The sequence below is a fragment of the Podarcis erhardii genome (assembly GCF_964252035.2).
Source record: "Podarcis erhardii genome assembly, chromosome: 4".
Classification (NCBI taxonomy): domain Eukaryota; kingdom Metazoa; phylum Chordata; class Lepidosauria; order Squamata; family Lacertidae; genus Podarcis; species Podarcis erhardii.
The window spans coordinates 8,965,677-8,976,978 of NC_138508.1; the positions used below are offsets into that span (position 1 = coordinate 8,965,677).

An 11,302-nucleotide genomic window follows, 5' to 3' on the forward strand; every position below is an offset into this window, starting at 1 on the left:
ATAAATTCTCCAAAAGGTTTATAATTTTTCCTCACAATTTCTATACCGCCTTATATTTTAAAGGGGAAAAAAATCTCAAAGTGGTTTACAAGTGGAGCGACAGCCTTTCCTCTTATTGCATCAGGCCACCTGTTCCAAAATCCTTTGGAGGTGGCCAGCCAGATGCCAATGCAAGCACACGAACAGCTTCTCCATTGCTGGCTGTCGCTGCCGTCTGGGGCACTTAAAGGTAGACTGCCTCTGTTCCTGGAGGTTTCATTTGCCTATTAGCAATTTTATTATATTTTATCATATTTTATTATATGGCCATACTTCCCTCAAGCAGCCCTGTTCAGGGAAGTTTTTAATGTATGACATATTAGTGTATTTTTGGTCTTTGTGGAAGCCACCCAGAGTGGCTGGGGAAACCCAGCCAGATGGGCGGAGTACAAATGATTTATTATTATTATTATTATTATTATTATTAGGCGTATAATGTGCACAGCTATGTGCGCTGCTGTGAATCATCTTTGCGCTCATTTAACAATATTTCACTCCTCGACCCCGCCAAGTCTGGACAAACTCCTTTTAATTTGGGTAAAAAAAACACAGAAAGACTACGTTTCCCATGATGCACTCTTGCGGGTACCACCGCGGTCCAATGGGAAGCAGCGAAGGGACGCGACGAAATCCCGCATGCGCCACGAGCCGCGCTGCGAAGGGACGTCGACTACGTTTCCCAGCATGCAGAGCGGCTCCCGCCACGTGACACCCGTGAGCCAACGGAAAGCGGCCTGCCCGCCCTATAATCCTCCGCGGCGGCGGAAGCGGCCTCTTTTCAGCCCGGGCTGCTCGGCTCAAGATGGCGGTGCAGATCTCCAAGAAGCGAAAGGTGAGGGAGCCGGGCGGCCGGAGCGGAGCCGCGGGGACGAGAGCCGGGAAATGAGGCTGGGATAAGGAGCGGAGGGCCGAGCTGTGGGGTTTGAGGTCTCTGGAGCGGCCGGCGGCGGGGCGAGACCGGCGGATGGAGGTGGATGGAGGCCGGTCTCTCCCCTCTCCCGGCTGGGCCTGGCTTGAAGAACATGGCGGCAAGGCAGAGGCCGGCTGGGCCCTGGACAGGCCGGGCTGGGGGAGAAGAGAAGGCCGCTCGAGGCCCTCAAAGGTTTGTCCAGGACCCTGCGCCATGCCCCGCTTAGGCCATTGGTCTGCCTGGGCCTATATTGCCTGCACTGGCTGGCAGCAGCTCTCCAGGTTTTGGGAGAGGGGACCCTCAAAAAAGCGCCTGGATTGAGCCTGGGGGCTTCTGCACGCAGCGCAATTGCTCTCGCTGCTGAGTGCGCAGAAATGGCTTCCTTTAATGGAAAAAGGATAAGAAGCTGCATTCTAGTACCAAACTCCTATTCCCAAATAAATAAGAAGGGTCTATGACTCTATGTAGTCTCAGCTGGATGCCCTTCGGGACCATTAAAGCACCAGTAAGTCAGTGACTGGCATTTTTGGCAAGGATGCTCCATTTCCACGTGGAGGTTCTGTGGGGCTGTCAGGGCTAAGAGCAATTGCTAGGTTTGCCCCCGGAAACGAAATAAAGTGCTGGAGGACCAGGAGGTTTTGCAGGAAGAGGGGACTTGTTGCAGTAGTGCATTCTGTTTTGGCGTCATTAATGCATTATTTTCCTATTGCATGCAGCTGCCTAGTAGGCAGTGCTCTGACAGGGTAGTACGTTGCCTTTGATCACAGTAGACAAAACTACAAGGTTTTGGCTAAAAGTTTTCTTTTAAAAAGTGGCAACCCGGTTTTATGGACAGCAGGATCAAGAAATTTGTGTATGTGTGCCCCCATCTACGTTGTACATGCAAGCAGGGTCATACCACAATCAGAGTTTCCCCCAAAGCATCCTGGAACTAATTTATTAAGGGTTCTGAGAGTTGATAGGACACCCCTATTCTCCCGTAGAAAACTACAGTTCCCGGTTTCCTGTGAAGAGGGATGAATTGGTAAACCACTCTGGAAAGTGTAACTACATCACTTGGGTGGTTCTTAATCCAGTCCATCTCCATTCTGGGTGAAATTTTGAGCCTTTTGGTTGTGCTGCACATGCACTGGGCAGGATTGGTGCACATCAGGCCCAGCAGATGCTTGTCAATTATTATTGTTTTTTAAACGAGGCTTTTCCCCTGGGTTTTGCAGGGTTAAACTGCTGCTGGCTTCTCATAATCTGTTTTGCTCTTTGTAGTTTGTGGCTGATGGTATCTTCAAAGCTGAACTGAATGAATTCCTGACTCGGGAGCTGGCTGAAGATGGCTACTCTGGTGTGGAGGTCAGAGTTACCCCAACCAGGACAGAAATCATCATCCTTGCAACCAGGTGACTTGCATCTACGTTTCTGGTGGTGGGTGAACAACTCTGCCGCTGCGATAACTCAAAAGTCTGGCGGTGTGTTCATATAGCGTGGTTTGACTGAATCCAGGAGGCAATTGGAATATTGAAGCCTGTACCTACTACAGACATGTATACACTGCAGGAATATTGGGTGGGTCTGTAAATGTAGGGCTCATGTATTTGAAAACCATCAAAGTTTGGGGTGGAATATAGGAAGATGCCTTTTACCAAGCCAACCATTGGATCATCTAACCCTGTACTGTCGACACTGACTGGCAGAGGTTTTCCACGGTTTAAGACAGAGAATATCCATGGTCCTACGTGGAGAGGCTAGGGGTTGAACCTGAGACCTTCTGCATGCATAACACGTGATCTCTCACTGCATCCCCTCTTCTGCATTTTTACCATCTACTCCATTCCTGTTGAATAGGAATGGTTTCTTCCTGAATGTTTGAGTTGGATCAGAAGAGTTGCTGTGGTTTGCATGGTTTCCCTATATTGCTATGTAGAAGCAAACAGCTCACTTTGTATTCCTCACCCTTTTCAAAAACCACGGGTGCAGGAGCCACTTGGACTCACTTGGTCATAGATCCAGATTCAGACAATACTTTCCCATGAACTGCAGGGTGAAATACTGGTCTAGATGGGCCTTCTTCATGTTGATGTCCTCTGTTTTCCTGTTCCCTGACATTCGGTCATGCTGGCTGAGGCTGTTTGGAGTTGTGATCCATGAGGGTAGGGGTGGCCTAAGTGCTGCTGTACCTGGAAATCTAATCCATGTTGGTTCAAACAACATGTTTCCATCTTTTTCAGGATTTTTTGCAGCAAAAATTAATGAGGGATTCATCAGTTTTAAGTGTAGCTTAGTTCCTTTTAGAAAGGTGTGTTTTTGTAGTTTTATGTTGGAAATACTATTATCCTTCCTGTTAATGGGTCAGGGACTGTATAATAAAATTGATTTAATTAAGAACTGGGCCTCCATTACAGTGGTGCCCCGCAAGACGAACGCCTCGCAAGACAAAAAACCCGCTAGACGAAAGCGTTTTCCGTTTTTGGAGGCGCTTCGCTAAACGAATTTCTCTATGGGCTTGCTTCGCAAGACAAAAAAATCTTTGCGAGTTCCCGCGTCCCCCCCCCCCCGCTTTTTTCCGCCCTTTCCCTAAGCGCTAAGCCGCTTCTCAGCTGATCGCTAAAAGCCGCTAGACCGCTAATAGCGCTAATCCGCTAAGCTGTCAATGGGCTTGCTTCGCAAGACGAAAAAAACGCTAGACGAAGAGACTCGCGGAACGGATTAATTTCGTCTTGCGAGGCACCACTGTACATTTGCTGCAAATGATTTGGTGTGGAAAAACCATGGCAGACCCTTACAATCTGCGTGTTGACCCAAGGGCTGCTTTTTGCTAAGAGTGAGTCATGGCCAGTCATAAATGCACAGCCTAATGTAACTGGGAACCACTCACCCCTTCCTCAATATCAGCCTACACACACATGATCAGCTCCTTCAGTTTAACAATCTCTTAATGCCTTGCCTTTGCTCCTTCTTTCAGAACTCAGAATGTTCTGGGCGAGAAAGGGCGCCGTATTCGTGAGCTGACTGCTGTTGTCCAGAAGCGGTTTGGCTTTCCCGAAGGAAGCGTTGAGGTAACGGCTGCCCCAGTTTTCACTCTCTGCTTATTGTGTGCCAAGTTCCCCCTTCAGTGATGATCTGATGACGAGTCAGAAATGGCCACCCGCCTGCTCAGAGTAAACAGCACAGCGCCACGTTCTGTGGTGCTGTGTGTGGGTGCTTGGGCAAAGGTGTCCTGTTCATTGGATGATCTTGAGGCATTTGTCTGAGAAGGGCGAGTCAAGGTTTGGGGAGTATTTCCTCAAACTGGTTTTGATTTATTGATCTAGGCTGACGTGATTGTAACGCTACGAGAATGAGGCTGTTTTTCAGAGACAAGAGCAGCCTTGTGTAGCCAGCCACCCTCCCTCCAGTTGTCAGTGGTCCACAACTTCTATCAGTCCAATATGGCCAGAGGTTGTGTTTGGTGGAAGCTGGATCCCAAAACATCTGGAGGGTTGCAGGAGGCTAGGTTGGAGCATTTGCTGCGAAGGTCAGAGGCTTCAAATCTTCTGGGTGGATGAGGGTTAGCAAAGCCCCTAACCATGATCAGAATTGCGAATCTAAAACAAATTTGCAAACTTAATTACCCTTTCAAGTTTCAGTTAGCTGCTGGACTCGCCAAACACCTATGTTAACCATTAGTGAGCTGTACAAAGCTGTAAAAATCTACTTTTATGCAACAACCATGCTAGCTGGAGGTGCTGGGAATTGTAGTTCAAAATATTTGGAAGGTGCTGGGCTGTGTTAAGAGAAGTTCCCAGCTAGTGCTGTGTTTCCATCTCTTCCGTATATGGCCCTCTTACTATTAATTTCTTTTTAAGTTTTTAGCCCCTTTGCCCCTTCTGTGCTTGGCATGTCTGGAATGATGCTTTTGCCCAGTATTGGCCAAACAGGTTGAGTCACCTGGTTGAGCTTTCCGTAGACACTTTCCACCCTTGGAAGCGTCTCAGCGGTGGCGTCTCCAAGTTGGCCAACGGTTCTGGAACCAAACTGGCTTTTAAAACTCATTTTCATGATACTGCACAAGGCACAGCGTAAGTGGGCCCTGCACTGAAAACTGGTGTGTTTATGGGATGCCTTGGCTCAGCCTGTGGAGCGGAGGAGAACACCTACAAACCCTTAAGGTCATGTAAGTATTTTCAGAGAGTTCGTGAGTGCAAAGTGAAGATGAGCCTGTAAAGCAACAGAGGTGCCTGCAAGCCTGAACTTTGCAAAAATAAAAAATGGACAAAATGTTCCTGCTTTCTTTTCCAGCTGTACGCTGAGAAGGTGGCCACGAGAGGGCTGTGCGCCATTGCTCAAGCAGAGTCGCTGCGTTACAAGCTTCTGGGGGGCCTTGCCGTCCGTAGGTAAGCAAGCAACACTCCGTCTAATCATTTTGCAATAGCGTTTAGAAAACTGGGGTTTTAATTGTGCCTCTGCGGAAGTTTATAATCAAGACATTGGGCTGAATAAATCCCACCTTAACGCACCTTAAAGTTCCCCTCATCTCTGCACTGGTGCAGCTTCTCCTTTCTCTTCTGCGTAATGGGCAAAATTATTAATGCAGCATGATGTTTCAGAGGTGAAGACTGCCCTGCGAAGCTTGCAATCTGATGTTTGATATAGGGAAAGGGAGAGCAGAGTGGGGAGACCCTGACCCAAGCAAGTTTATGCCACAACGAGTTTGCGAGATTCTTGTTTCTACTCGAGCTAACTTGCCTTGCCAGATTCCCCCAAAGTATGGCCTCTTCCTTGAGCGTTGTTGAATGGCAACCCTTGTAAGAAAGGAAAGAAAAAACCCTTCAGTGATGATACGATGACGAGTCAGAAACGGCCGCCATCCTGCTTGGAGTAAACCGCTCAGCGCCACGTTCTGTGGCGCTGTGCTTGTGTACTCCCAACAGAGGCGTCCTGTTCATTGAATGATCTTGAGGCATTTGTCTGAGAAGGGAGTGTTGCGGATGAAGTCCAATGTTGGAAGTCTATGGGGATGGGGGGTGGGTTGTCCTCCTTAACTTGATAATAAAGCAGTAGATCAGAGGAGAAGGCCCAGCGCGGTTCAATGGAGAGTTTTCCTTCTCTTCTAGGGCGTGTTATGGCGTCCTCCGCTTCATCATGGAGAGTGGAGCCAAGGGCTGCGAAGTGGTGGTGTCGGGAAAGCTCCGTGGCCAGCGAGCCAAGTCCATGAAATTTGTGGATGGCCTGATGATCCACAGCGGAGACCCCGTCAACTACTACGTCGACACGGCTGTCCGCCACGTCCTCCTCAGGCAGGGTGAGTGGGGGGGGGGAGGCAATCAGGCAATCTCTCAGGCAGCCCCCAGTTGGCTTCCTTGTTCCTAAAAAAGATTCTGGGCCTTCTGTAACCCCCGGCTGCTTCGTAGTCTAGCTGGGCTGGTTCTCCTGTTGCGTCAAGCCATGGTTTGGCAGTAGGTCGGAAGCAGGGAACCTTCTTTGGCTCTTCCCAGCCTCCTTGAATGTTCCGTTCTGGAGGGCCACGTGCCAGTAGTGTAGGGGGCCAGAGGCAAAAAGCAGGGAGAACAGTGTGGGAACTTCTGTGTACTCTTAACATAGGGCCCTAAGGAATCTGGATTAGCCTCAACCAGAGGGCCTTTTCAACACTGGCCCTGGCTGGGACTCATGAGACCAGGGCCCTGCAGGATCTGATTTCTTTCCGCATTTCTGGCCTTTGGCTTGGAATCTATTTGATTCCCTCTTTCTTTTTTCCTTTCTCCTCCTGTGATGGAATTCCTATTTGGGGACTTCCCTGGCTTTTTTCTGGCCCAAGTAGGACCAATCTGGATAATTAGCCTTGGTGAAGATCTGACATTTTCATCCCCCAAAAAGTTTTGATTTGATTTGAGTTTCTATTGAAATGAGGCTGCATTTTAATGTTTGAATGTTGTCTTTTAATCTTGTTTTTAAGTTGTATTTCAATCAATTTGTTTTTATATCGGTTCTTAGCCGCCCTGAGCCCAGTCTTGGCTGGGGAGGGTGGGGTATAAATAAAATTTATTATTATTATATCCCTTTCTACCCTGAATCCAGGAGAACAAGGAGCATTATCAAGAGTTCACAGCCAGGGCCGGTGAAGGGTGTGGTCTGGGGAGAGAAATCCCAGGGGCCAGATAGAGGCCTGCGTTTGGACCTAAGGTTTCAGACCCCTGCACTAGATGATTGAGCCTTCAAGGACCTTTGGTTTTATTGGTACCCCTTCTTCCTTGGTTTGAGGCAAACCATAGTTTGCTGTCTTGTCATAGCTTGCACCTGTCTCGCTAACAGTGCTTAAAAACCTCATTTCTTATCTTAGCTTGGTATAAATAATAAAGTTGTTATTATACAATAGTTGCTGGTTGGGACAAAATTGCACACTGGTTTGCCTCAAGTCATGGGAAGGAACCGCCATGTGTTGAGGGGGGAGCACTGAACCTGTAACTCCTTGAAAGCTCAGTTTCACGGCCTGTGAACCAGCTTGCAGAAGTGTCTCGAGAATCTTTTCTGGCTTGTTTCTCTATTTTTCATGCAGAAGTGTGAGAGGTGCCCGAAGGACAATGTTCTGAAACACCAAACCCCCCAATACTGTGAGAGGGGAATTGCCTGCTTGGTCGGTCTCTCTACAAGGACAGCAAAGACTAAGACCGGGCATAGGCAAACTTGGCCCTCCAGATGTTTTGGGACTACAACTCCCATGATCCCTAGCTAACAGGACCAGTGGTCAGGGATGGTGGGAGTTGTAGTCCCAAAACATCTGGAGGGCCGGGTTTGCCTATGCCCAAGACAGAATGAAGGCCTAGGCTGTGGGTGGCAGAGGAAACTAACTGCCCAGGCTGCTTTTCTTGACAGTGTTTCCTTGTTACTCCAGGTGTGCTGGGCATTAAAGTGAAAATCATGCTTCCCTGGGACCCAAGCGGGAAAATTGGCCCCAAGAAGCCCTTGCCAGACCACGTCAGCATCGTGGAGCCCAAGGAGGAGATCTTGCCCACCACCCCCATCTCGGAGCAGAAAGGCACAAAGCCAGAACAGCCCCCCATGCCACAGCCCGTCCCCACGGCATAAGGGGTGAGTCGCTTTGCTTTATTCCTCACGGGTTTTTGGGAGAAAACGTTGGGGGTGAGCCGCAGTGTAAATAATATTAATAATTTATTATTTATACCCCGCCCATCTGGCTGAGTTTTCCCCAGCAACAAAATATTAAAAAACAATAATGCATCAAGCATTAAAAGCTTCCCTAAACAGGGCTGCCTTGAGATGTCTTCCAAAAGTCTGGTAGTTGTTTTTCTCTTTGACATCTGGTGGGAGGGCGTTCCACAGGGCGGGTGCCACTACCAAGAAGGCCCTCGGCACTGGACCTCAGTGTCCGTTTAGAATGATGGGGGTGGAGACGCTCCTTCAGATATACTGGACCGAGGCCGTTTAGGGCTTTCAAGGTCAGCACCAACACTTTGAATTGTGCTCGGAAATGTACTGCACTTCTTGGCTTCATGTTGCTGCTAGTGTTTCATAGAGGGCAATCAGTGTATTTAATGCTTTATAACTGCAGCCCACCAGATGTTGCAGGACTACAACTCATATCATCCCTCACCACTGGCTTTGTTGGCTCATGGGAGCAGGAGTCCGTCAACCTCTGGAGAGCAGGTACAGGGAATCTGTAGCTCTCCAGAGGTTGACGGACTCCTGCTCCCATGAGCCAACGATTCCCTGTACCTGCTTTACAGGGATAAAACAACGCAGGCTGTTGCCCCAGGGATTGTGTTCATGGTATGGGTATTAGCTCCCCACTCACTAATTCTTCGGTTTCTGTTGCAGGTTTAAAAACATCTGGAACAAAGAGTTTGGCGTCTTGTACAAATATCTCTTTAATAAAATCAGAAAAAGACAACATGCTGGAGGTTGTTTCTGTTACCTGCTCACCTTCCTTTTTTTTGCCCGCTCTGGGACCTAAATCCTGGCCAACCAATATCTGAAACTTTCTAGTTTTGTTCCCTGTTGATACCCCAGCTCAGATTTAACCATTGAGTCACCCATGTGTTCAAAAGGTTCTATAAACATTCTCATTAGCACTGACCTTGATCTTCAAGCTTAAGGGATAGTGATTTTGCTCTCCCCCGTTGATTACAGCTGCTGTTTATTTGCTGCCCCTTTTTCTGTAGCTGTTTGAGATTCCAACCAACCAGAAATTGCATTCTAGCTGTGTCCCAGCACTGTTTATATGCTGATGTCACTAGCACAAGCAAAGTCCATTGGAGGAATACTTCCTAGGTGTTAGCAACACGAGCAATCCTAGCTCATTGAGATCAATGTATGAATCAAAGCAATTTCTTAATCCTTTTGCGGCGATCCCTGTAAAACCGATAGCAGCAGAGAAGGGGTGCGAAACTTGAATTAGTCTGACTCCTCAGCGAAACAACTGCTGCCATTTTGACTTGACACTCATTCTCTTGCAGCAAAGTGTCTTTGTGTGGAATGCACTTGTTCAAGGTTCCAACTAGCCAGTCATGCCTTAGTCCATGCAGGTCTGGCTGAACATCCTGCCAAATTTTCTGATTTTCAGTCTGCATTGTGTGACCGCTGAGCGTGCTCTGTCCTCGTGGGGGTGTTTTCTGCTTCTAATTTATTCATTTTTGTATTTCTGTAAATTTCGAGGATCCCCCAAGCCTCCTGACACCTCCCTTATTGTGGGGGGATAGTACTACAGTGGTGCCTCGCAAGACGAAATTAATCCGTTCCGTGAGGCTCTTCGTATAGTGGTTTTTTCGTCTTGCGAAGCAAGCCCATTGACAGCTTAGCAGATTAGCGCTTTTAGTGGCTTTTAGCGGATCAGCTGATAAGCGGCTTAGGAAAAGGGGGGGAAAACCCGCAGGAACTGGCAAGACATTTCGTCTTGCGAAGCAAGCCCATAGGGAAATTCGTTTTGCAAAGCGCCTCCAAAACGGAAAACCCTTTCGTCTAGCGGGTTTTCCGTCTTGCGAGGCGTTCGTCTTGGGGGGCACCACTGTATTTTGCTATGGAAGGATTTGCACGGGCAGAGGAGGAGGAGGTGTGTGCTATTTTCACACCCCACCCAGGCAGGGGTTGCCATCGGCTAGGCAGATCCTGAGACTGGCTGAGAACCCCTTGACTTGCTTAAGCCTAGCAGGTGAGGCGAGATCGAAGCCAAGCACTCTCCGCAGATAGCTTTTGTGTGTGCTGCAGTATCTAGTACCCCAGCACAACAAATACTTTCAGAAAAAAAGCTGGAACTGTGCCTGGAAGTCTCAAAAGCTGCTGCCCAGCCTATCCCAAGTCTTCACTTGATTGGGGCTGCTGCCTTGCATCCCTTCCTTCAATAGGGCAGTAGCCCAATGCTTTGTGCACAAGCGTTCAGCACATGAAACATGTATGCAATTCAGTCCCACGGGAAATAAGTTTGCTGCCAACGGGGATTAAGAAAAATTCATGGTGTATAAGGTTCCTGCCTCCTGTCAAACAAAACCAGAAAAGCCTCAACACCAGCTTCTTGTGTGCTTTTTTCCCACTTGGCTAAAATGTGTCCTTGAATTGTGGCAAGACCTTTGAGTGGATTGGGTCCTGTGTGTGTGTGTGTGTGTGTGTGTGTGTGTGTGTGTGTGTGTGTGTTGCTGTATACAGAAACCCTTTTTTGTTTTTCTGTGAAAGCCAGACCTGCTGCTTCACTCAAACTGGCATGTGGCCCACAAAGTTTCCCTTGAGGTCAGGTGTCCCTCTGGATCATGGGTAGGCAAACTAAAGCCCGGGTGCTGGATCCGGCCCAATCGTCTTCTCAGTCCGGCCCGCGGACAGTCCAGGAATCTCTGTTTTTACATGAGTAGAATGTGTCCTTCTATTTAAAACGCATCACTGGGTTATTTGTGGGTCCTGCCTGGTGTTTTTACGTGAGTAGAATGTGTGCTTTTATTTAAAATGAATCTCTGGGTTATTTGTGGGCCATAGGAATTCGTTCATTTTCACACACACACACACACACAATCCAGCCCCCCACAAGGTCTGAGGGACAGTGGACCGGCCCCCTGCTGAAAAATTTTGCTGACCCCTGCATCTGGATGCCAGGAGGCATCAATGCTTCTGAACACCACTAGCTACAAACCAGTTGCACTCTTGCTCTCAAATCCCGAGTTTCCCATAATGGACACCTGCCTGGTTGGCCACAGAGGACAGGAAGCTGGAACACATATGTAGCTCAGTTGGTAGAGCATGAGACTCATAATCCCAGGGTTGTGGGTTTGAGCCTCACATTGAGCCAAAAGATTCCCCGCATTGCAGGCGGTTGGATGATGACCTTAAGTGTCCTTAGGTTCTTAATGTCCACCTGTGCTGTAAAGTAAGAGTTAGTGTGTT

At 48.4% G+C, this 11,302-nt stretch overlaps 1 protein-coding gene across 1 annotated transcript; it reads left to right on the forward strand.

The window, feature by feature from the left end:
• Positions 1-721: 721 nt before the first annotated feature.
• Positions 722-8,828, forward strand: RPS3 (ribosomal protein S3). The gene is made up of 7 exons (XM_081860794.1): positions 722-871; positions 2,213-2,343; positions 3,906-3,999; positions 5,222-5,316; positions 6,037-6,224; positions 7,812-8,008; positions 8,756-8,828. Exons 1-6 carry the CDS (start codon positions 842-844, stop codon positions 8,003-8,005), a joined length of 732 nt encoding a protein of 243 aa, XP_081716920.1. The 5' UTR covers positions 722-841; the 3' UTR covers positions 8,006-8,008; positions 8,756-8,828.
• The last annotated feature ends 2,474 nt before the right edge of the window (positions 8,829-11,302 follow it).